At 41.3% G+C, this 27,090-nt stretch overlaps 1 protein-coding gene across 3 annotated transcripts; it reads left to right on the top strand.

Annotated features, from left to right (window-relative positions):
* Positions 1-9,391: 9,391 nt before the first annotated feature.
* On the top strand, positions 9,392-26,985 carry LOC119653601 (fumarate hydratase, mitochondrial-like). 3 transcript variants are annotated; one of them, XM_038058353.1, is made up of 6 exons: positions 9,392-9,689; positions 17,868-18,005; positions 25,396-25,596; positions 25,658-25,890; positions 25,952-26,523; positions 26,585-26,985. In XM_038058353.1, exons 1-6 carry the CDS (start codon positions 9,597-9,599, stop codon positions 26,845-26,847), a joined length of 1,500 nt encoding a protein of 499 aa, XP_037914281.1. In that variant the 5' UTR covers positions 9,392-9,596; the 3' UTR covers positions 26,848-26,985. The 3 variants fall into 3 exon arrangements, with proteins under 3 accessions (XP_037914281.1, XP_037914282.1, XP_037914283.1); XM_038058354.1 differs by lacking the exon at positions 9,392-9,689 and adding an exon at positions 9,969-10,229; XM_038058355.1 differs by lacking the exon at positions 9,392-9,689 and adding an exon at positions 17,405-17,749.
* The last annotated feature ends 105 nt before the right edge of the window (positions 26,986-27,090 follow it).

A 27,090-nucleotide genomic window follows, 5' to 3' on the forward strand; every position in this document is an offset into this window, starting at 1 on the left:
CTTAATGAGGTTCCAGATGTTATCAGTTGTGTTGACGTCTTACTCGATCATTTCGTGAGGAACTAAGTTGTTTGCAAAGTTGCGCTATGAAAGCTTGGTGACTGTTGAGGTATGGAACTATGTGTATTAACGTGAAGAGCTGAGAGCTTGAGCAGTAATTTCGAATTGGTGTTACGGTGATACGCTGAAATTGTATAAAATGCAATAAGCTTTTGTGCGAAACAAAATGAATGGTGCGATTGTTCAGTAAGCTGCGAATTGGGCAAATACGAAGCTGGAATTCGAGTGATAAGGTGTGATTACGGATATGAACCAATGAACGATATGGGAAGGAACAACACAAAGGAATTTTAAATTTATGCGCATTAGCTGAAGTTGGTGCACCGAGCTTGTCAATTGTCTGCACTCATGCCCACTATAAGAACCAACGACTGCGAGGAGTACAGTTTATGTCAGGAATATTTAGTTCACATTATGCCAGCGTTCGGGATTTCAGGGTTAGCGTTCAAATGACAACGGTTACAGATCGAACGCTTTTAGGTTCAAAGGTGCCAATAACCAAACGCGTTATTCTTATACAAGTGAATTTTATATATGGCCCGACAAAATCCTGGCGATATGCATCGGCGTTCGGAATTTAATGTATGTTGTTACCAATGTTCCCCAATAGGAGACGTATCAACCATGCCTATGCGCCATCGTTGCCGAGAAGTATACACTTCTCTACTTTTATACGCCGCCTCTTTCTGGCGCTATAAAGTGCTTTAAAATTAATTCATTCAGACGTGCATGGATTGGACATCGATATTCTTTGTCCATAAAGACTGAAAGAAAGACCAAGCGTTGAGGTCCTTGATGCCGACAATAACCATGGATATTTTATATGTAGTCAAAACAAGGTAGCATGAACTGCATAACAAAATAAATGGGCAAAGTAGCAAAATATGGTTGCCGAAGGGGCATCTTTTATGTTGTACCTCGGTAGGATTAGCCCAGGGCAGATTATTTTATATAAACATTTTATAATTACTCTCAACGAACGGCATTGATGGGATGGCGAGCTTAGTACAGCTGCATTACACTTACGGGATATAAAGTATTTTTCATTTGTGTGTGTGTGTTATAAATACGTAATAAGAAGCTTGCGTGTTTCCATAGATTCAAAAGCAAATTTTAACGTAACTAGGTTCATTTTACTATAAGAAGACATGCTCACATGCATTACTATACCACCATAGATGGGAACAGTTCATCCGTTTTGCTTCGTCACTTCATTTAACCATTCTTGAAGAGCATCGAGAGATATTTGCCAAATTAGTTGGTGCCGCCTAGATCGCAGTTGAAGTGATGGTAGTAGTCCAAATGCGACCTGTTGTTGACGATCTGCCCTAAGCCCCTGACTTCGTCGGGAAAAAAATTTGCACTTGTTCAATCGAATATGGAACTCGTATTTTGCTATGCATTGGAAAACACCGCGGAGGTGGTCGAGAAGTTTACACAGGCTCATGATTCACCCGTTTTCTTCTAAATCACAATGACGAAAAGTTGCGATCGTGATGAATTGTTTGACGAACCTATTGAGTTTAGCGCTGATCTTATCTTCGACAAAGATTGGTGCTGGAGGACCGCGTTGCACTTGAGTTGAAAGTTGATCTCAGCGGTAATGAATAATTCCGTACTCTGGGTTGGATTGACCGTTGGCATTTTTGTGCAGCTGGTTAATGAATCGGAGGCAATTCAACCAACTTCCGCCCAAAAGTTTGGAAAGGCAAAGTTTGATCATGGTGAAGGACGTTGCATTATACCATGCCCAAAAATATAGAACGTGCAATGCAATTATGATTCATTGGTTTGTTGCAGAGTTATTCCGATCATTGAAACGAAGGTTTGTTTAATAATTTGGTTCCAGCAAGTGAATCGATGAAAAGCATAAGATTGATGTTGTGTGGAGAATGCAGTCATTTGTGGTCTTTTACGATCTAATATGATTGGCGAAAACGCTTTGCAGAGAAACGTTCATAGTTCCTTTTGTTTTCTTTCTGAAAACTTGCTTATGTGTCCATTGATGCCACAGATGAAGTAACGGTTTTCGACACGTATAGTTGTGACGTTGACGGGGTCTACCATAAGCTGCGCACGTTTGCGAGCGTGCTTGTAGGCTGAGCAAATGGCGGCTGTAGACTGTTGGAGTTTTTTTTTACTTTGGTTGAACTATTGATTTATAGTACTTCATTTTCTGACGGGGCGGACCCCATCCACATGTTTAGTTTGGGCTCGGTTAATTTTGTTAGACGCCAAATTGAACGTGTAACTTTCAATCTGCTTTCTTGCTTTTTCCCTTTCACTGATGGTAGATTGAAAGGTATATCAGGCTGATTGCGTAAATGGTCCCATAAAATGGACACATTCTGGAGAGAGGCCGCATAGATTTTTCCTTGCGTTGGTGCCGTCGTGAACTTTGAGGAAGTGAAGAGGCATTCCGACTAGATGAAGGCGAGACATTCTAAACCTGTTGGCTTTGTCGAAGTTAGTGCTACGAGGCAACAGGTGTATTGCTTGCTGAATATAGAGACTTATTATTTCCGAAAACTTGTTTGAGCAGTTTGACAGTGCCATCGAATGATTTATGAAAAGCAGGAGCCCAGCAATTGATAGTTCTGTAATGGTCATTTTCGTAGCCAAAATTTTGTACCATTTTATTTTTATTTATTATACTGTACCCATAAGTACCTAATCTTTTATCAAAATCTCAAAAAAATCGGATAAAACTGTTTTCAAGACGTCTATGGGCATCAGAGTCTCGACATTTTTTTTTATCCAGGATTGATCATTCTGAATAATCTGATCAGGTAATTTCTAAAACATGTTTCGGTAGAAACCAGCAAACAAATCTTTTTAATCGAAATTCTCGATGCTCTGGGTTTTAAATGGTCCTTTAGGAGGCATTTTTAGTAATTTTCGGCGTCAGATTTGATGCTTCACTTGATAAGCAGTCTTGTTCGGTGGTATTACGGCCAAACCAAGACCGAGTCTAGCTAATAGGTTAACGTGATCAATATATGCTACCAATTTACAAGTATTTAGACGGATAGTAGATTGGAAACTCCAGTTATAGTTGGGTTCACTATTTTTTAACGCCACTCTTTTCTTTTTTCCTGGGTATCATCACCGTTAGCCCCATTTCGATTTTACAGAAAGGTCGGCATTTCAGCTCGTTCCCTCGCTACTTCATCTACAGTCCAGAATACCGATCTGCTATGTGTGATCGGTGTATCAAATATTTTTAGTTTTTGGTTTAATGAGAGATATACAGTCAGAGCTTCCCAGAAATTCATTTTTTTATTTTTTTGATCGATACTTCATTCCATTGCAATAAATAGGAAGAGAATGCTCGCTGAAACGAAATTTAGAGCCAATGAAGAGGTAATCGCCGAAACGTACTATACGATCGAAAAATGCTATGACTGCTATAATCGTTTTGTCGACCTCGAAGGCAATTATATTAAGTAATAAAATCAAATTTTATACTGGTTAATATAGAGACGAAAGCCAATAGTCCAATATCGGTTAATCTTAAACCCGAGCACTCGATCAAGGTTAGAAAAAAAGATAAACAAGAAAAGGAAGACCCATCCGAAAAAAAAATTATTTCCAAAGAGGGAGATGCGTTCTACGCTGGTCCTTCGAAACGTAAACGCTGACTGCGAGTGTAAGTCGTATCAAGTGAATTCAATAAATTCGGGAAAAGGAGAGTGCACAGGGTTCATGGTAAAATAGACGAAATGCTCGATCAGCAAGCTGACATAAGAAGTTTGAAAACAGAAGACGACCGTAAAAATCAATAGGCTAAATGGGATAACCTTACGGGAAGAGAGCAGAAGGCGCTTGGGCGTCTGGAATAAAGCATTATAAGGGGAATGAAGGCGCTGGGGATTTAACGTGAGTACCCGCCGTATAGGCATGATCCTAAGGTCTTCTTTGGGTACAGATTGATTTAGAGACCAAGAATCAGAGCCCCGCCGTGACTAGCACCGCTGTACTGATTTCTACTGTTTACAGGCTCAGCGTTCAGATCAGTGGATGCGAGGGAGATATTTTATATGTTTCAAATTCGCCACTCTGCAGCATCCTGCACAAGCCAATAAGTGGGCATGAAGTACAGGGAAGAAGGAAATCTCATCAAGGACTACAGCGGAGAGTCATAATCTATGCTCTGTAAAAGGTAAGAAAGTGTGGACAAATGCTCGACATATAGAAGGGTGTTGAACCACACAGACAAATGAGGTTGATACAAATTAACCCAAACTATTGTAGGTGGCTGCTTTTACGGACCGTTCCAGGGCCGAATATTGAATTTTACTTAAAGTTTTTGCGGATCTAGATATGATACTGGCCAACATTGACAACGTGGCTACCGTGCGAGGGAGAGTACTACATAGCGTGGTATCACTCGCTACAATATTCGTTTATAAACTCATTCGAGGGTCAGTTACATTAATGTGAATTGGTATTGCTACATACATCGGGCGTGAGCTTTTGGGTTTCCGGTATGAAATAGCTGCGAAATGAAGTGGTTTTTTAATGACATGCATACAAATACAGCAGTCCCCGCTTAATGCAATCACGTTTAATTTGAGTGAAAGTGATAAAAATAACCTAACGATTACATTGAATAGAGCGAGGAAAAACTTTGAAATTCCATCGAAATTAGAAAAAAGTTTCCGTATGTTTGTTCATTCATCATCCTTTATCGTCACTTGAAGTAAATATGTACACATACATGTTGACAAAGAAAAAATACTGTACACTATTTTCGATATTGATTTTAGCATGTTAATGTGTAATACATGATGATATATATAAGGAACGTAATAAGTAGGTACGTTCTAGAATTTTGCACATACCAAAACATAACATTATCTCAGAGGAACTTGCACGACATGCGCTATGCAGTTGTCAACGAGAAGTAGTAGGTTTCGGTCCAACTGCTTATCCGATTTCTGCAGCCATTCATTAAAAATAGATGTAGACATCCATGCATTCTGGCTTGCAAAGTAATCAACGGGAATGTGTGTCACCCCTCTGAAACATCGAAGGTGGTCGCTTTTGCTTATTACCATTATTTTTTTCTCTCCAATCATGCTTGCCAATCACATAATTGTAATTATCTCTTTACAAATTTTAGAACCCCTCATGCTTTCGTCCCGGAAGACGTATGTATGTCTAGGAAGTTTTTCATCTGCACTAAACCAATCGGAAGCTGAATATTGCCCTGATGGAATAGGCCATTCGTTTTTCGGTCAGAATTCTGCTGCTACACTATCGGCATCAGATTGTTCACCATGATCTTTGTCATAAACAAGGTTTGGACGTTGCTTTCATCGAAAAAAACCAGCCATTTGTAGCAATGAGTTCGTCCTTTTCCATTTTTTGCCAAATCTTCGGCTTTTAGCACATCAGTGGACTATTGACTCGTGCATCTTTCGCTCTTACTTCTCAAGCAACAGCTTTGTCTTTCTCAGAACGATCTTTTTCTGTCTTTATTTTCATTGTTGGTGTCAGCACATTCAATTTCATATCGGGCTTTTAGCATCTTGTATAATAATGCTGACCACATTGCCTCCTATAGGGTGCTATAATCCTGTAGTGCACCGTTACGGTCTTGAATGAAGTGCTCTAACACACTTCAAGGCTCTGATCCAATATGGATTGTTGCGCCAACGATTATTATTTCCGAGTTATCACAATCTCGGCAGATGCCGGATTTTACCTAATACTAGCACTAAGTGCCAAGCATTTAGGCTCGGACGATCCTATCTACTTAAAAACTAAAGGGGCACTGGTGGTGGTGGCCGGTGGTAGGTCAGTGGGAGAATCCGTCGAGTACTCCCCGCAACATCGAGCACGTATGCAGAATGGTGTACTTCTGCATGGTTTGAACCAGACTGTGCGAAAGTCCCAGGACATCAAGGGAAGCCGTCAGGGATTTAGGTAAAATACCTGTAGCTGACAATATTATGGGAACTACAACCACCCGCTCGAGACGCCAAATTTCTTTGATTTCCCGAGCCAATGGCTCATAGTTCACCTTCGTCTCCACGTATTTCCGTTCAATGTTGCTATTATGGGGGATAGCAACATCAATAATATACGCGGAGCGACCCGTCTTGTCAACTAACAGTACGTCAGGCTTGTTGTGTGCGGTATGGCGATCAGTCAGAACTTGCCGGTCCCAATACATGCTGTAAGCAGAACTATCAAGTACTGCTTGCGGCTCATATCGGTAAACCGGACATGTTCCCGTGATCAGCCCATGCTTATATGCAAGGTTTTGATGGATAACCTTACATACAGCATTATGCCTGGTGATGTATTGCATCGGTGCCATAACAGTACAGCCAGAAATGAGATGGTCCAACGTCTCTAACGCCGAACCACACATTCTGCACTGGTCGTTCTCCACCGGTTCTTTCATGATGAGCTTTTTATAAGCTCGGGTGGCGACCACGCCATCCTGAATGGCACACATGAACCCCTCCGTGTCAGCAAAGAGCTCCCCAGCAGACAGCCATCTGTTCGACAGATGCAAATCGACAAATGGCTGCCAAAGACAATTCACGTGTTTACCGTGCATTGCCTTCGACTTTCATTCATCGATCCGCTCTTGGTCCGACTTCACCCCACTCAGAGGATTGAAAGATCGATCCTTCAAGTTAAGTGGAGTCAGTCCACAGTCTGCCTTACAGACAGCCGCATGCAAGGGACTCGCCTGCTCTTTGCTGTAAAAATAAGCGCGCAGCGAGTCGACTTGGCGATGATGTTGTGCCGCCACGTCAATCACACCCCTACCTCCGATGTCACGAGGCAGGTTCATCCGCTCCACGGCAGACTTTGGATGATGCATTCGGAATTTGGACATAGTTGTCCCTATCCGCCGCTGGACGTTTTCCAGGTCGGTCTTCATCCACGGCAATATTCCGAATGCATAAGCCAGTGAAGGGATAGCGAATACATTCAACGCGCTCATTTTATTCTTCCCCGAGAGATGCGATTTCAGCACCAGCTTTGCACGTCGCAGGAATTCGGACAGCAGAGCTTCCTTCAGATCACCAACTCGAGCATGGGTTCCTTGCAGAATTCCTAGGTACTTGTAGAAGTCTGTTTCGGTCATAGCTTCGATGTGGAGGTCACCAATGCTATGTCCGGCATGCGGCTCGTGATGACCTTTGCGGATGGCTTGGATTCGACACTTGTCTAATCCAAACTCCATCCGAATATCACGGCTGAACATGTCTATTATGCGCAACAGACTTCTAAGATGGTTGTCAGTACCAGCATACAGCTTGATGTCATCTAGGTACATCAAGTGTGTCAGTTCGCACTTAGCACGTAGGCCATACTTTATTGCAAAACCATGCCCTCTAGCATCATTCAGTAGCCATGAAAGGGGGTATTATATTATTATAATAATGGTTGCGAGATTCTGAGCTCGGCAGCAAACTTCTGTTGGCTTATTTTCGGAAGATTGTCGTACGTCTCTTACGTCTCTTACTCATTTTGCACCTGCAAAATCCAGCCATCAATGAAAATAATCAAACAATTCTGGGAAAAGAACGCTTACTCAAGAGTCCGACCTAAAACAGACCTATTGCGACTCCTGTGCGTGACATTGGGCAAAGAATGCTTGCTATGATGTAGACATACATATGCAATTCTGATTTTCGACTTCCGTACGGCACTGTCGCACCATGCCACCGCTATTTCAGTGATGTTACCCTGCAAAATCTAGGGGAAAAAACTGGTCAAAGAAAAAGACTTGCTTGCTAGATAGGGCCAGGAATGCTTACACAGTATTCCGAACAAAAATTGTCGATTCAATGACGAATGATACAATGAACAGACCGAAAATTAAAATTGAACAATTACACTAGAATGCTGCTACATCACATCAAATCACATTCAAATGAAACTTTGACCAATTGCAATCCCCTCTGACAAGCCACAAGTCGGGAACCGGAAGCTCGACGCTTCAGGTATGAAGAATTTTGTATATTTCTTTTAAAAGACCATTTGAGTGTACATTTATCCCTTTAGTACCTAGCACGTATTATGTGAGAACATCCACTTTCGTGTGATATTGACATTCAAAGTATTGAATTTGCAAAGAAGCGAAAACTTTGACCTATAATAACTTCGTCAGTAATAGTGCGATTTCCACTAAACTTGGTAGGATCATGCTCTATATTATAACCTACGTTGTTGCGTGGTGCTACAATGAACTTAAGATGAGTTTTGCTGCCAATTATTAAAAATTATAGTAATAAGCTATTATTAACTTTGAACAGATATCGGTATGGAGGGTATTTCGGAGCCTAGGCACCATATAGTAGCAGCTTCTTGATTTTTTGTTCAGACAGTAAATCAATTTTAATTACGTTTTGTTGTACACAAAACCTTATTAACTAATTGTTGAAATAGGGTGTGAATTGCTCTTAAAATTTCTTTTTTGGTTGCAGTATCTACTACAATTTCAATTGATCGCTTTACTCTAAATGATCGAAAGAATGCAATTACAAAGACGACTGCTAAATTCAAAGAGTAATATGCGCGCCACTTTTCATTTCACGTTGAGGACAGAATAATCGGCAACGAAAAACTTTCCCTAACAAGATACCGAAGGTGTTTTGATGGTCTGCTTGGATGTAGCACTGACGAAGGGAACAAGTGATTCCCGAAACAACGGAAAAAAGAAAAGAAAAGTCGTACAAGGCTCCGTAGACAAGAAATGTTCTACACACTGCATTATATGGGAGAATTCCTTTCCAGATTGGAGGCAATCCTCAACCAAGTCAATGTGTATTTTATCTAAAGAAGAAACGGCGCAGCCTCATTTCTATATAGACAAAAACCATACACTACGTGTTACCAGCAATACCGTAAACACAAAACAGACCTGGAGAGTATCAAATATTGTATTTATCGAGTCGTAATTTGAACCAGATCCAGATTCTGTTATCACTGAAATTAATTTAAAAAATAATATTGTCATCTTGTCTATTTTAGTTTCAACTGCCATGTATTCTGAATATATAAACAACGCTTATCTTTCATTTTCCTCTATATAGCAAAAATTAACAATAATTGCTAAAATCAATTTTCAAACTGAAACTGCCATAACCGCCATTTAGCAACAAATGGCTTCCGCTTTGCGGCAGATACCGATGCCAATCAGACAATCCACATCACTTTCCCCTCCAATAAGAATCAGCTGCTCTAACCTCTACAAAACGCCGGTTGCCGGTACTTCGCCACTTCGCCTTCCCCAATGCAGGGCCGGCTTCTCGCCGATTGTTGCGTGCGCATGCTTTGACGTTTATATCTAGACTAGATTTGTCAACGTCAAAAAACCATTGATGTAAGAGGACGTGTGGGAGGCTCACGATATTCCGAAACCCGGTCTGGTGGCTCGTCTTCAGGTTGTCTCGTAAGTGTAACGTTTCGCGCGAGTGATATCGACGTCATTTAGGGGGGAGAATTCCATTCTCTGCTGGAGGTTTCTGTTGTCGTGCTAAAGAAATCATTGGAATTGGGTGAAAATGGCTTTGGCTCAAATTTTCCAAAACTCGTCTCGCGGAGGCTTTCACCGGCTCCACAGAATGGCCTGGACCAGTCAGCTAACCAGAGGCATGGTAAGTTACCTTTCCTTTATCTTGTCCAAGAAATTTTTGGTTTCATAGAGGCATTTGTTTCGGCGGCAGCCTGGATAATCTGAGGGGGCTTGGCGTATTTTTGGCAAATATTATGTAACTGTTGCCAATCTGTACATTTCGGCGGTCTTTGGGCAACAGAAATCGACGTAATCCTCTTTTTATTTATAATTCTATTTTCGGTAACAACCTTTTCCGAAATTTAGCGATGTTCATTCATTAAATTGTGTTAAACGTGATTTTATTTTTGCGTAAACTGGAAAAGCGGTCGGGGCGGTTGTACGCAGGACATGCAAATCTCCGGTTGGTACCAAGTTTAGACGGCAGCTGGTCATACCCATGAGTGCTGGTTTCGTAACCTAAGAAGTAAAGTGCATCCAATAAGTTTCACGTTTGCGGCCAGACGTGAGACCCAGGAGGGATTTTTGTCGGATTTTGTCGGTGGAAGTTCTGTGCGTGGACAAAAGAATGGCGGAGTCGAAGCACTGTGTCTGCAAGAAGCGTAAACTGGATACCATCGAAGTAATTGTGCACAAATTTGTTTACATTTAGAGAGAAATTCTTTTTTAGGTTCGTTGTTGATACGTTTTTGGAAATGGTCGGAAACCGGTTTCCAGCTAGGTTTTGGGGTCAGTGGAAGTTGTTATGGTCACTCGAAGCTTTCTCATTTGTTATTACGTTCTTGAACAATCTCGCTGCAAGCAATGTAGATCACAATCCGGCCGCAGGCTACGTTTGGGAATCAGCTGACTGGTACTGACCGTGAGTTGCCTTCTGCCATTAAAGTTCGAAACGGACGTTTAAATTTCAAATGATGCACAACGGCGAGACTTTGAATCTTGGTAGCACCCTGACCGTTTCTATGCTTTTATCATTCAATGTATAGTTTTTGAATCTGTGGTGGCACTGAATGCAAATGAACTTGTCGAAGTGATAGGAAAGGCTCCAATTAAAATGTGTCGCTTGTGCAGCTTATTTAGCTTCGTAGGGTTTACCATGGACTAATTTTGTTTATAAAATATGTTTTGGATATTTTGAGATAATTCGCCTTCCTTTGCAACGTTTTTTAACCAATAAGCTTGGTGAGGTTGATAGCACTAAGCCGTATCGTGGCGCCAGTTGTGGATCTGTGATCTTGTTATTGTTAAATTATTGAAGACCTGCCTGGTAATGACCAGGAAATCCTACCCGTCTTCCAAATTTTGTTGAGTTTGCCACTTCAGGATGTTGAATGGGAACTTGAACCAATTTTTGGGACATCTCTTTTGGAAGTGGGCATTCCCACCGGGGCTTCCTCTTGTTGGCCCGAGAATGGGTTTTCTTTGATATTGTCTGCTATTGCATAAGGTGTGACTCGATCCGATGGATACTGTAATGATACGTCCGGCAACTGATCCACTGATCACCCGACATAGGTCCTGGTACGGATGCTGGAGTATTTTCTTTGGACCGTTGTTGCGGATCGTTGGGGGTAGTATAGGTCCCAGAGTGAAACGTGGATGGAGCATAAAACTTAACAATTCTATTGCTAAAGCGTATGTCCACCTCCACGTGCTGACCGCTGGGAGTTCTTTCATAACGAAAAGCTGCAGACGAAGAAGGATGAAGGCAAGTCTCCTACGCCTAAAAACGAGACAAATTGCATCAACTGGCCCTCTAGGTTGGGGGTTGGGTAGGGCTGACAACTCTACACGGAAAAGAACTTGTTACGAAGCTACAAAGTGAGCCTCGGACTGGGCTGATAACACAACGGCGAACCTGCCAATGTAAACGGATTAATGGTTTGCGGATTTTCTCATGGAACGTGCTCTCCCTGTACAGAGAAGGATTTACCAAGCAGCTAGCCGATATAGGACTGATGTAACAGCGGTGCATAAGATCCACAGACAAACGTGAGCTTCTTCAAACGCGACAACTTCCAACCAAATTGACCACGAGTTGATCGAACGCCGCCTCCTCTCAGCCTTGATGAATGTCAGAACATATAGGGGGCAAGTATAGACTCGGATCACTAACTCGTTGGCATAGTGCTTCGGTCTCGAATAACAACACCTAGAATCCGTTTTGACAATCAGATAAGATTTAACACTGAAGCCGTCCACAGCACAGCCCTCTACAACACGGATAATAATAATCGTTGGCGCGCGCCACAATCCAGTTAGATCAGGGCCTTGAAGTGTATTAGAACACTTCATTCAAGACCGTATCGGTACACTACACGATTATGGTGCCGTATAGGAGGCAATGTGTCCGGATAGCTCAGTGGTTAGAGCACTAGGCTGTCATACGGAAGGTCGCGGTCCAAATCTCACTGGTGGCAGTGGAATTTGCATCGTGATTTGACGTCGGATACCAGTCGACTCAGCTGTGAATGAGTACCTGAGTCAAATCAGGGGGGGCGAGCGCAATGCTGACCACATTGCCTCCTAGTGTACCGTTACGGTCTTGAATGAAGTGCTCTAACACACTTCAAGGCCCTGATCCAATATAGATTGCTGCGCCAACGATTATTATTATATAGGAGGCAATGTGGTCAGCATTGCGCTCGTCTGAGATTAGTACCCTGATGTGGCTCAGGTACTCATTCCCAGCTCGACTGGTAACTGACGTCAAATTTGAACCACGACCTTCAGTACGATAGCCTTATTCTCTTACCATTCAGCTGTTTGGACATCTATAAGGGGGCCACAATAACATAGATCCTGGAGATGAAGCATCAACAAATGATCTTCACAATGACCTGAAGAACGTTATCATTGATACGGCCACAAACATACTTAGCCTCAGTTGCAAAAAAAAGTCGGAACGGCTGGTTTGACGATGAATGTAAACTAGAAACGGAACGAAAGAATGCCGCATACCAAGTAATGTTGCATTCTCAAAGGACACGGGCACGCGCGGAGACTTATCACGAACTCCGTCGAGCGGAGGAGCGACTTCACAGATAGAAAAAGGAAGCCTGGGAGAACCAACAGGTTTATGAACTCAAAAGTACAGGGAGCAAACGCATCAGACCCGGAAGTTTTAACAGCAAGTCAGCAGAATGAAGCCTTACACATCTCAATGTTCATCCTGCCGAAACAAAGAGGTAAATCTAATTTCCGACAGAATGGGCATATTGGAGCGATGGGTTGAGTATTTTCATGAACAACCAGAACATCGGCGAGTTGCAGGTCCCGCCAACTGAAGACGACGGACAAATGCTGACATCATCGGCTTAAGAATCATAAATCGCCAGGAGCCAATGGAATTATAGTCCAATTGGTTGAGGTATTGAGGTATTATCTGTCCCATACATAAAAAGGGAATTATCACACAGTGCAGTAATTATAAAGGTATCACGTTGCTGAGCATCATCTAAAAGTTATTCTCCGCTATCTTGCTAGGCCGGATAGCCCCATATGGCCAGAACATCATTGGCCCATACCAAAGAGGCTTCACTCCAGGCAAATCAGCATCAGATGGGAAAACTGTTGGAATATGGAAATAAGTTGCACCATCTTTTCATCGACTTTAAAGCCGCCTATAGCCAGGGTAAAGCTATACATGGCCATGAGAGAATTTGGTATCCTGACGAAATTGCTAAGTCTGACTAGGCTGAGCCTGACCAATGTGCGAGGTCGGATAAAAGCAGTAGGATCACTCTCGAGACCATTCAACATCATGCGTCCTCTTTCACTTGGCCCTGAAAAAGGTGATCCGTGATGCTGAGGTAAATGTCAGTGGCACGATTCTCTTTAAGTCCAACCAACTACTGGCCTATGCTGACGATATCGGCATTATGGGAAGAACAACCCGAGATGTACAAATTGCCTTCATCAAGATCGAGCAGGCGGCGGGCTGCACATCAATGAAGACAACACGAAATATATGGTGGCAACTCAGGCCCAAAACCATAGAACCAACAACATCAAATCGCACTGGCCAAACGGGAAGAATAAAGATACAACTTTGAGATCGTTGAAAATTTCTCCTATCTAGGATCCAAAATATAACCGATAACAGCTACGACAATGAAATTCACGCAAAGGCGAAAAAATGGCTTGGTAGACGTAATGACTGGCCATACACCATTTCTATTGTAGTTGCGCCGAGCTCTTCCTTCCAAGCTGTGCAAATGTAGCAAGACAGGCAATGCTTCTTTCCAGTGGCTGTTGTGACATCTTATAGCTGTTTTGAACTGACGGTGAGAACGCTCGACCCACACTCTGATATGGGTTGCACCGGTCAGGATGCTGAGTTTTTGAAACAACCTCGATTCAAACTGTCTTCCTTGATCTGTGGTGATCCGAAGTAGTATGCCGAATCTGTCGACCTATGGGCCAAGGAACGCAATTGTGATGGTTTGTTGATCGGCGATTGGTGCTACTTGCGGGCAATGTGAGAAACGGTCTACCATGGTCAGACAATAGCGTTGCCCCTTACAATAAGGCATAACGATGAGATCCAAATAAACGTGCTCCAATTTAGATGATGGTGGCAAAAAGGCCCCGATTGGTGCAGTCACATGACGAGTTACTTTTGATCGCCGACAACTACTTCAACGCGTCCTGCAATCGGTTTTGACAGATAGCCAAACATACCTCTGTGTTACCAGTATAAAAGTTGCGTTTATTCCTGGGTGCGATAAGTAGTGTTAGCTGTTGAAAACAGTGAGTGGGAATGGGTGAGTGATGCAAGATCGGATAGTATCAGTAGATGCATCACCCCATTCCGTCTACATATTTCTGTAGCCCGTCACTGCGTAAGGTGATTGTGACAATCGAACCTATCGCACACGCGTTACGTTGAAGCGTATCATCGCTCTGGTGCGGCCTTTTGGATGTTGCCTTCAGCCTATCCTTAGGTTGGTCGCCTTTGGGTTCTGTTGGGCGGGGAGAGTGTTCGTGGATTTTTCGTACCAACTACTACTTTGTAGATAAACGGCGAATTGCATAACGTAAAAGATGTCATCACAAATTTCGCATCTGGAAGATTTATTTTTGGAACAATTTTGATTAGTTTAGCAAAACACTGTAAACATCCAGACCGTAGAAAGAAAGTTCGGATTCGAGGTGAAACTTATGTTGAAAAACGGGCTGGAGGTGAGAATTTAACGGGTCTAGGTTGCACGTCCCCCTTATTCTTCCTTTTCTTTCTTTGAAATTTCTATTCCGACTCTCCGAGAAAACTCCGGGGGCTTATGGAATCACCTGTTTCTACCGCCCTCTCGCCAGGCCTGCAACCTTATTTAGGTAGAGAACGATTGAGGGCGCTTCTCCAGTACTTTCTTGACGATGTGTGCGAAGCCATACTTGCCAGGAATGCTTCCAGTTCGGATGTGGTCGCAGCGAGTTGCTGATTCTGTGTAACATTTCTGACCCCTTTCTAATGTATTCTTGACATGAACTACCAACTGCCTACAAAAAGAGGCGAGTTCAAGGAAGGGAGGAAAAGAATAGATATTTCCGCAGAAAAATATGTACTTCGTATTCTATTTTGAGAACAATAACTACTATGCGCATTATTTATATTTTCTGCTAAATTTTTTTTCAACTATACAAGTTTATAAATATCAGCCCAACCTTTGAAAGCAATCCAATGAATTACATCTTCTGTGAGGGAGAAGCTACAAGCCTACCCATCCGTGCTAATTGAAAATATTTTAAATCTGTCTGAACTTCTCAAAGTATGAAATCTTGGAATCAAATGCAATAATACATGTTGATTTCAAACTATAAGTTAATAAGTTAAGGACGATGGAACTTCTTGCTCATTATTGGTTCTACTGAAAAAAGGAACGAATAGGAAGCAGCTGTTGCTTATGGATTCACCTCGAAGATGACTCGCGCTCGTGTTAAGATGAGGAAAATAAGCATAAACGTCCAGTTTATATTCAACTCACTTTCATATCTTCACACCTGTGAGGGTTAAGTGTATGAGTTTTCAGGTATCTGCTAGTAATACACACTCCACATTGGAAAATGATTCATACGACAGAAGACAGTGCTTTAGAGGCCGTAAAATCAGTAGCGCAGATCTTTGCTGGTGTCCACTTTACCATCAGCTTCAAAGGACGCATAATTTAATCATGCTCTCATTCGGGATATTAAGCTTGGCTCCTCAGAGTTATCATTCGCTACACTAAATCCGTGCACCCTGAACACTGAATATGGTCTTCTTTTTTTACCGAAAAAGTTAAAAAAATTGTATATCGCTGACCCAACAATGGTTCTTTCTAGCTTCGGTTCTTAGCTGCTCTAATTAAGTTTGAACTACATTTGTATATTATTTACGAAACTGTTTATAGGTAACCTTTGTGGAATCTACTATCACAGTCAATTGCACCTTTACTCCTCCTTATTTTGTAGCTTAGGAATCTAAACGTTTTCTAACCTATATTATAGCTTGAGACTCCGTTTGCCTGAGCCATCATTTTTGAGCCAGGCTAAAGTCTAGTGAGTTTTTTTTGCATCTTCTCTTTAAAATGTGGGGTGCATGCATGCATGCATGAACAAAAGACTGCTTTCACTTCATTAAATTACGCGTCTACGACAATCAATTATTTCACATTCAAAAGGTCTCACGTAAATGTATTTTCTTCTTCAAAAATGGACACGTTCCTGATGGTGCTCTGAATGTGGGGCTTATTTCCCGTAAATATACTTCGATTTCCCACTATAGAAGACAAAGTCCATTGGCTTTGTGAACGTGTTACTGGTCATTGCTTTCCGAGTAGGCCCTTCTAGAGGGGAAAATCCATGTTACCTGTTTACGAAAAAAAATAAGTTCCAAGCAGCATCATGATCTGGTTCGTTTTTAAGAAGGGAATACAACGGTGCATATTTTTTGCTTTGCTGTGACGAGACCGAAGTTTTGTACCAATCATGTTCAGTTTAGTAAACGTTATGATTTGGAGAGGCAGAAAACTGGAGACGTAACATGGTAAATGTATGGAATTGTAGTAAAGTTTGGGCCTAGCTCTTCTAAAAGAAAATGTTATAATTTGGTTGAAGGATGCCTTACAAGTATTCCTTATATCATTCATAGTCCGCGTCTAGGTGACCATCAAAATGATTATAAAGTACCTAAGAAATCTTTCCAGATCTATTCAATGACACTTTTTTGCACATTTTTATAGTTTTACCACGTTACCTTAATAGAATTGGGTTCTAATCCCATGCATTCTTGTAAATCAATTTTGCTTTTGGCAAAATAAAAATACTAGTGATTGTGGGAGCACAATACCGCACCTTTAGCTTCTGCTGTTGGGTCTGGGTCAATGAAAACTTGTTTTGGCGTTCTTGATTGCAAAACATGAATGACGATGGGGAGTTTTCAAGTTAGAAATATCAGTATCTTTCAAGACTTGATAAAAATAGCAATTGTTTTCAGTATTATCAACTTGTGTCTTATCTTTTTTGAGGTTTACATATCTAGTGATATTTTCATTTAAATCTCGCTCTACTGTTAGAAAAGTAGCATTTTCTTTTCGTATTCCCCCGATAAAAGTGTTCAAGTGTGTGATCGCAAAGTGCATTAGAGCTGAATAATTACAATTTCTAATTATTTTTTTTTTATTGCATTATTTTCACATTTACTGTGTAGAAAGATCTTTCCTGACCTTCTACTATAGCGAAAGATCGAAAATAACTCATTCTCATTTGCAAGACTTTTTCTTTTAACAAGTCAATAATTGCCAAGTTTTTTACACCACTGATAATTGAAATCGTCGAATAGGCAGTGTTTACCCCCGGCAAAGAATTATCAAACGTGAAGTGACTTGACTAGATTACGCAAGATAATCACTGGTCACATGTAATCTGTTAAATCAGATTCGATAGAAATCATAGACCGTCCACTTCGCGCGTTAGTAGTTTGAGGTCTGATAGCAAGACCACAACTTATGTTCACAAGTGACGAGAACATTGCTGGTGTTTGGATGCGAAATACAATAAATAACCGCGGCTGAATTGTTATATAATTAGTATCGTGGTCAGTGTAGAAGAAAAGACAATAAAGACAATAAAGAAGTGTTTTCAATCATGTCGGACTCAAATGATGTAAGGAAATCACTGATGCGTTGCGGGCCATGCATCAGTTGTTAAGGTTTTTTTATAAAGGCCTTATTAGAAATGGTGTCCGAGTGCTTCTAATAATGGTTCTATATTTTTATTTCAGGCAAAATCTTCAGGTGAATACCGAGTCGAGAGTGACACGTTTGGCGAACTAAAAGTACCCGCAGACAAATACTATGGAGCTCAAACGATGCGTTCAAAAATCAATTTCCCGATTGGTGGACGGACGGAACGAATGCCCGTAAGTAGACTTAATTTGTGATTATATTTGCGAGAGTCATCTGCTCAGTGATAAGATTACACGTCAAGTTATAAATTATTCATGGAATTTTTACAAGATGATATCTGCAGTATTAATTCCAGACATAAAAGTGATTTTGTTTACATATTGATTTATTTATGTCTCTTATCAGCACGTTGTTATTTGGATGTACTCGATATATTGAAAATTGTTTTGTTATTTATAGCGTGCGAGTTATTATAGCGAGCATTCCTTCTTCACTGGTGGCTCTTTAAACCGTCTATTAATATTTTTATGCCGGCAATTGAGGCTAACGCCATGTTTTGATTGAATATTTTATTCAAGAAGATGAAAACCTGTTTTTGGCTGAATTTTTTTTTTCATTTCGCATTGTTCCTTTTTAATGCCAAACGGGCAAAGCGCCTCAATTCCCAAATCTCCCAGAGACTAAGGTTTATAAATCTAAGTGCGCAAAATTTCAATTCTGCACTGTCGACTGTGAATCTAGTTTTTGAAAGCTCATGTTAGTTTGTTATATTCATGTTTAACTGCAACTTGATGAAGACTAAAATGAGTGCAGAAGTTTTCGGCCAAGAGCTTCATTCAAATTCCTCTAGACTCATGCATCAAACTACTTTTATACCCCAAATTGCGATACTTATGTGTATTCCCTTTGGTTTATTGAGGGCTAGGCTTCTACGATAAATTCCACTTATATGGATTTGATTTAGATCTATTCTGTTCCTTCTTTTTATCAAACTCATTGTTTTCCCTTTTTGCCTTTTAATTAATTTTCGTTTCTTTAATTTCTCTCAATTTTTCAAGTTGGGGAGTTAAAAATCGATAGCGCAACAGTCCAATTAGAAGCTAAACCTTAAAGTGTGTTAGAGATAATTTCAAGACCACAGCGGTACGCCAACAGCCAATATTATAGCGCTCGGCCGGGGTCATTGACCTAATTTGACTATGCTCTGACCACAAATGTGTGGACGATTATCTGTATAAATATTGTGTTAGAAGACAACCAGCTTATTGTCTGCTAGTATTTGTACGTTCGGTAGTGTGGTCGACTTATCTAGATAGGGCCTGCCATTTCCCTGAGTCGTAAGTTTAATCCAGATGGAGACAAGATTTTTCTAAATAATTGTCGAGTGTGTCAAGCCGTCACTATTTTCGGCCTTTATGACAATTTCCACTGATTTGGATGTTTAGGGAAATCATATTTTGCTATTCACCATTAGGCTTGGTTGACATGATCGAACCATTGGAGGAGGTTTTCCTAGGTACGTCTCATATTGGTTGCAAATGTCTACATTAGAAAACGTCGCTTAATAGATGTAGGACGCCTAATGTTTGCCATTAGTCCAGTTAAGGCCGAAGTAGCTTTCCAAAGATCCTAGGATGGATCGCTGTGCTGCCTCTGATATGATATCCTTCCTATTTCAACCTCATACAGAGTTGGGTGCGGTCTCTCTAAGATAATCTCTTAATATTAGCAAGTAGCCTTGCATAGGAAATGAAATGATTTTTCTAGTGAGTCTACTACATCAGCCTATATATTGCGGAATAAAAAGCCTTTTCAAAGTTGAGTGCCTCAAAGAACACTATCTGTCGAGATCGACGGTTGTACGCCTCCGCTTGGTGAACCGCACCTACGTTTTCCTTGAAAGCATCCACTATAGACCTACCTGCCTTAAACTTGAAGTGGCTTGGGAATGAAGCAACCATATCGCTTTGGCGAGCCTACTTCAGATTTGGAGGACCTTCCCAGATCTGTCAAAAAATGTCCACACTCTGAGTGTGAAAGAAAATCCAATTTCAAAAGGGGTTTTTCGGGTTTATCATGAAGCTGGAGAATAAAGTTGTGCTTCATGTGATTGCATGTGAAGTTCTTATTATTTACACCAGCAGAAGTTCTATTCGAAGAAAACGGTGGAAAGGAAAGTTGAAGTTTTCAGGGAAAAAGGTACGTTCGTCGAAAATTTGTGTGTTAATAGTAGAGTAAGGTTGTGTGTGAAACATAACCTTATTAGAATCGAGTCGGTGTCTGTCTGTCTGTCTGTCACACCCAATTTATTCGGAAACGGCTAGACCGATTGTCATGAAAATTGAGAGTATGTAATCTGGTGTTCCCTTTACATGCAGTAAGTGGCGCCATTTTGTGTTAAGTTGCAGGGGGGCTCCCCATACATGTGAATGGAGGGGGCAAATTTTTTTTCAAAATATATCCGGTCCCGATATCTACATAAATAAAGTTATTAATAGTATATTTCCACATTTTAGAAATTTACGCGGCAAATCCAAGCCCTAATCACCTTTACAACTCGTGCGGGCATCGATTAGTATACATTTTCAATAAAGTCGTCCGCAATTTTATTAAGCCATTTTTTTTTCTAAAGTTTTTTTCTAGATTTACTTTGCTCTTTATCGATCTTTGTTTCAGTCACACTTCATGAATGCCCATAAGTTCTCTATGGAGTTCAAATCTGGACTGTTTAGTGGCCATAGCAGCGACTGTATACCAAGCTCCTCTTTCCAAGATGTTACCCGTGAATAAGAACCGTATTGAGGATAAAACAGATAAAAAATTTGACACGGGAAAAATTTCGTTTACTCACTACAGTACGAACAATATGATACGGAGCTGAATCGTCCTGAAACAATACTTCATCAAAGTGCTCATACAGTACTTTTACCGTCTGAAGAACGCATCTTCGATAATTTTTTTGTAGTTTTCTGCGTTGACCGCATCGCTTAGAAACGAAAAACTACCAATTCCTTTGGATGTTATGCATCATTACTGAGGGAGAATGGCGTGCAATTCGTACAACACACTGGGGATTAAATCTCTTGCTTTTTCTTCTTTGCACTAGGGACGGACTGTCAGATCCCAGCAAATTGAATTTAGACTCATCAGAGAACACAACTCGCTTCCAATCGTCCACAGTCCAGTCACGTCATTCTAATGTCCAATTCAGTCTTTTTTCGAGCATAGCCTTCGTTAAAATCGGTTTTTTTGCTGATCTTCGAACTTTGCGTCCTAATTCATTCAACGGTCGCTGCAGCGTTCTCACACCAACTGACGCATTTTCTCCTTCCAGCAATTCAGTACGTAATTTAGGAGCAGTTGCAAGTTTATCTCGCAAGGACGTTTGCTCCAATGACTGCCTGGCCCGGGGAGTAATCACCCGCTTCCTCTCGCTTTCTCCCGCTCCCTTATTTTTGTCCCAGACTGCCATCTCTGGCATACTTTTTAATAAAATTTCTAATACTTGCCTCAGAACTAATGATTTTTCTCCCTATCACCCCGTTCCCGCAAAGTCAAAATACGGGCCTTTTCCTCAACACTTAGCTTTTTCCTTCCTGATATTTTTTTCACATGAAATTAGGGGTTGCACTTTCATCATTTGAAAGCTTTGCCAAACGGCGTATGACATTCCTCCCGTAGCTCGGCAATTTCACCGTTTACCAATATATAGAAGACTTGCCATGGCTACGTGTCTTCTGCGGCATCGGAGCCTAACAGACTGTTCTAGTCGGGTAGGTAATTGATTTTATTACAGTGTCAGCTGCAGCCCCTCTATCCCCCGAAGTATCTTCCAGCGCGACTCTATCTACTCAGAAGCTTCGACAAGTCTTCAAATCTTCACCTTCGCATTGTTCCACGCGCGTATAGCATTTATTTTGTAAAGCTGACTGGCTTCACTTTCGGTGAGTTGCGTAGATGTCTTTTCAGATGACAGCTGCCCTGAGCTGGAGTAATATTTACTTAAATGCAAGCTAGAGATTGATTCTGAGGTGCCAATGAATTGGACGGCTGCAATCGGCTGATGCGATGGTAGATCTAGATCCTATTTGACTAATGTTTTGTAAAATGCAGAAATGCCCTTAAGTTTATTTGATTTTTATTTTATAATCTAGGATAGGGTAAAAGTAAGATTGGAAATGAACAACAAATACTTGTTAGCTTGATCGGCCCTGAAGAAAACTTGGGAGTGATTTTCGATTCTGCAATAGTAACCTGACTGGGCATATTTCCCGCTTTGACATGTAAAATTCTCCAGGAGAGAGTCTCATATACCAGCCATGCAGCCGGCGTTGTGAGATCATTAAAGTCGTTTCGGCAGCCAAGAAGCACAATTGGAAGGACGCTGACCTGGTATAGATTTTTGATTTGATAATTTATTGGGAACTAGGTCTCGAACTCTATGCCGTGTAGAAAACATCTAAGATTGTCTCAGTCGTAAGATTTTCGACCGATTTGACCGGCGTATCAACGAACATCTCAAATCGAAAATTTACCGCAATGTTGTCCGTCCTGTCGCTCTCTATGGTTCTGAGTGTTGGCCAACTATAAAAGACAATGAACGCCGTCTTGCGGTAATGGCGACGAAGATGTTACGTTGGACTAGTGGCGTGACACGTTTTGGTCACATCCGAAATGAGGATATCCGCGATCGTTATGGGGTTGCACCGATCGTGGAAAAGTTTCGAGAGAGGCGTCTTCGATGGTATGGTCACGCAATTCGTGCAAACGAGAATTCACTTGCCAAGATTGGTCTGAACATCGAAGTCGATGGTAAACGACCAAAAGGCAGGCCCAAACCACGGTGGCTTGATACGCTGGATGGGGATTTAAAAGCCTCGAGATTGCACCTAAATGAGGCATTCGATAGAGCCAAATGGCGAAACCGATCACGATGAGCCGACCCCGCTTGTGAACGGGACAAAGGCTGAAGAAAAAAAATAAGTAAGGCCAGACGATTAAATGTTAATGTTAAATGGTTACTGGAAAGTGAGGAGTCTTTGGTTATGTTGAAGATTAGTTTCCTCATGCGATCCCCTTTTCTCCTCGATCTGCTTGTCCCATTTGTCGCCATTGTCTAAACGGAGCGTTTGTAGTTGCAGTGAGTTTAAGTTTGACATATTTTTTAGTAACCTTACTGGGCATCCGGGATTTCGGTAGTGAGGAATCGGAAGGTTGATGCTGGAGTACTTGGCAAGACGCCGGCCGTAAGGTTGTCTTTGCCTGCAGTGTTTTCAATTTCGGTAGAAAACTGACCTATAAATTCGGACGTAAATCTTTCTGATTTCTGGTTGCACGCATACATGATCAGCTTATGATTTGTGTTTATCATCAGTTTTTGCCACAAAGTCTTAGGAGAACAGGATACGCTGCTTACATATCTTTGTACTATTTATGCATTCTGTTGAAGAAAGCTGGCTCTCAGGTATCAATGTTAAGTGTCCAAGGTCTGCGTTCGAACGTTGTTGTGAATTGCGGGAACTGGTCCTTTGGGCTCTACGTTGAAAAGGAGGTTTTAATTGTTGGTCGAGTTCAGCACTTCAAGAGACTTTCTATCCTTCCCCGCCAACAGTTAGTGAAAAAGCACGCATTACTAACTCCAGCAGTGATCTTGAATCCTATCCGTCGACCAAATGGCCAAGTTAGTTTACGGTTGATGCCCTAAAGACATATACGCCGACGTTGACGTGAAAGCCAAATTCACAGAAATGATTCGTAGGTGTTAGCAGTGTTCTTCTCGGGTCGGTGAGGCTATATATGCACGCAAAGCAAAACTAGAGTCCTCGGAGATGTCAACGTATCATTGAAAAGCTTGCGTCGCACTCTATAGGTTGAACTAAAGAAAGCCAAAAGGGAGGATGGCGAGTGTTTCGGGACATCCTCAAGTCCCGTTTTTCTTACTTGCAAGATAAATTGGGATGGATCATTTTTTGTTGAAGGCTTTCAAATTGCTTGGAAAATCCTGGAGTCAAATTCGGTTTTGGTTCGCTGGAGCTTCTTCGGAGTTAGTCTGCATTTCCGCTGGTCTATTGTTGGACCATCATAATGATGTATCGATGCATTCTCTAAAAACGTTATGGTACTTTTTCGTCAAAGAGTTGGTGATGATATTTGTTTCTTCTATTGTCAGTAACTTTCTCGTCTCGTAAATCGACAAGTTAGTCAAAATGTTTTAAAAAAATCTGTGCCTTTTAGCCTTCTATGTCTGCCTCAAAAAAACATCTAGTTGAAATCAGGGCAAAGTCTTTTCCTCATAAGGGTTATTAATTTTCATATTAGGAATGTACAGTTTGTGTTCAGTTTTTTAAGTGACTTTTCCTGTTGGTGCTCAAAGTAGTACTGACACATTAGTATCCATATCAACCAGGAAATTCAGTCCAGTTTTTCTGTTCCATTCAACGAGACTACTTATTCTCGAGATGTCACAGTTAGTTTTTGTTGAAAGTTGGACGATTCGCATGGCCGCCCGCATTTTCGAATTTTCTCGCGGTATTGGTAGTAATAGTAGCAGAACCATTTGTCTTTGCAATACTCGTGGGACTTCAGGCGACTCCCCCTTCCGATTGCCGTCTTTGGACTTTGGCCTGGGATTTCATTTTGCCTACATTTCACTTACCTGATTTATAACACGATGAAAGAATTTTGTCTGAGGCGACTCGTTCTAATCCAACTGCTATCGTATGGGCGGAGTTAATTTGAGAGCTGAACCATAAAGGGCGTTTTCAGAATGGTTCTACTCACGCTAGAGCTATCTCAATTTCGCAGATTTTGGAGCAAGTGATGCAATTTGTTTTCTTGAAGTTAGAATCTTTCACCAAGCGCTTCAATCAGCTTCTTTTTATTCGGCAGAAGTTGTCATAATGCTGAATTTCTTGGCGGTCGAGAGGCAAGATTGGATCAAAGTACTTACTAATATTAGCAAATTTCTATAAAATTTAAAACGGAAAGAAGGAAGGAAACTTTGTGCAATTTAAGCATTTTGCGCCCCGACCTTGTCATCGGGTGCCATTTTGGTGAGGATGAATCCTTAATCTTTTCCTCATAAAGCTTTTCCTTCGTTTGCCTTGGCCGAGTGCTGCCGACGGAGATGAATACGTTCTTCTGTTTCGCCAGGTCATTAAATTGAAAATGTAGTTCATCATCCGAGGAACAGGGAATTTTGGTAGTAAATGTTGATATTTTTTTAATGAAATCATTTCGGCCATCAAATGTTGTAACGCCGCGGGGCTGGAAGATTTTTTCGTAGAACTGTTCCCTGCTGTCGTTTAATGGAATCCACTATTCCAGGAGACCGACGAGCGGGCCGCTCTGGAAAAACATAGCGCAAAATAGTAGGGGAGGATTATAGCCTCCTCGTAAATCTCGAAATAACTGAAGGACATTATTATAAACTGGCAGAGATTTTATGTAGACGTTGTTCACACTCTTTTCCAAGTACGTTCCAATGACAATACAATATGTTTTCCCGGGATCGTTGTCATACAAAACAAACGCGTAGAGTAAAGGTGTCCCACTTATTGAGATCATAAATCTTGAACTTTAAATTCTTTGTCCCCGATAAATTACAACTGTAAACATTTCCAGGAACCAGTCGTGAAAGCCATGGGTATTTTGAAGAAAGCAGCCGCTGAAGTCAACAAGGAATACGGTCTTGATGCAAAAGTTAGTGATGCCATCTCAAAAGCAGCTGATGATGTTATTTCGGGCAAATTATATGAAGACCACTTCCCGTTAGTTATTTGGCAAACCGGGTCTGGAACTCAAACAAATATGAATGTGAATGAGGTGAGCGAATCAGACGGTAAAAGTAAAAAGAAAATCCTACGTCCGTTCTCCTCGTTTCTAGGTAATCAGCAACCGAGCTATTGAGCTTTTGGGTGGAAAATTGGGATCTAAAAATCCCGTACATCCCAACGACCATGTAAACAAATCACAAAGTTCAAACGATACTTTCCCAACTGCCATTCATATTTCCGTTGCAATGGAATTGAATTGCAATTTAAAGCCCGCATTGAAGATCTTGCATGACGCTCTGAAGCAGAAATCGGACGAGTTTAAGGATATCATTAAAATAGGAAGGTATATATGGTATTTTTTACATTAGGAACCTCAGTTTTTCAGATTGAGATTCAATTTATAGAACTCACACCATGGATGCCGTTCCTCTAACATTGGGTCAGGAGTTCAGTGGTTATGTTCAACAAGTAGCCTACGCAATCGACCGTGTCGATGCAGTCTTGCCCCGTGTCTATGAACTCGCCTTAGGTGGCACAGCCGTTGGTACTGGTTTGAATACAAGGATTGGATTTGCGGAAAAGTGTGCAAAGCGCATTGCCGAGTTGACTTCAATGCCATTCGTTTCTGCCCCAAACAAATTCGAAGCCTTAGCCGCTCGCGATTCAATGGTTGAAGTTTCGGGTTGTCTGAACACAATCGCCACTAGCTTCATGAAAATAGCCAACGATATTCGTTTCTTGGGTTCTGGACCACGTTGCGGCTTGGGTGAATTGAGCTTGCCAGAAAACGAGCCAGGCAGCTCAATTATGCCGGGCAAAGTGAACCCAACACAATGCGAATCTCTAACAATGCTCTCGGCACAAGTGATGGGTAATCATGTTGCCGTGACGATTGGTGGATCAAACGGACATTTCGAGCTGAATGTGTTCAAGCCTTTGATTGTTTCTAATGTTTTACGATCAATTCGATTGCTCTGTAAGTGTTCACAAAGTATATCTATGAATTCTGTTAATTCCAACTTTCTGTCTAATTTTAGCTGATGGTGCGAGAACATTCACTTCCAATTGCGTGGTAGGCATCAAACCTAATCGGGATCGCATTGCTAAAATCATGCATGAATCGCTTATGTTAGTCACCGCACTCAATCCACACATCGGCTACGACAAATCTGCGCAAATCGCAAAGAAGGCACACAAGGAAGGAACTACTTTGAAGGAAGCCGCCATTGCTTTGGGACATTTGACTGAAGAACAATTCAAGGAATGGGTACGACCGGAAGAAATGTTGGGACCAAAGTAAACATTTTCAAAGACAAAGACAAAATATTCAGACAGTGCTGGACATCTTCTGTTAACACCTTTCACAAAACGATAATTTAACTTCATTTTGTAAGGAAATATTGATCGGTAATTAATAAAATCAAATTTTAAATTAAAATGTTGTTTCTATTTCCTCAATGATGCTTGTAAGGTGAGCTTTTCAGGAAGAATAGATCAGGGGCCTGAGATGTACTTTTCTCTGATTTGCCCCGTTTGAAGCTTC

The sequence above is a fragment of the Hermetia illucens genome, chromosome 4 (assembly GCF_905115235.1).
Source record: "Hermetia illucens chromosome 4, iHerIll2.2.curated.20191125, whole genome shotgun sequence".
NCBI classification, from domain to species: domain Eukaryota; kingdom Metazoa; phylum Arthropoda; class Insecta; order Diptera; family Stratiomyidae; genus Hermetia; species Hermetia illucens.

Bases quoted from the DNA above. Each gene is read 5' to 3' on its own strand.
- LOC119653601 (XM_038058353.1), top strand. From the start codon at position 9,597: ATGGCTTTGGCTCAAATTTTCCAAAACTCGTCTCGCGGAGGCTTTCAC. The intron at 25,597-25,657 runs GTGAGCGAATCA...CCTCGTTTCTAG, and splicing joins CAAATATGAATGTGAATGAG to GTAATCAGCAACCGAGCTAT. The intron at 25,891-25,951 runs GTATATATGGTA...TTCAATTTATAG, and splicing joins GATATCATTAAAATAGGAAG to AACTCACACCATGGATGCCG.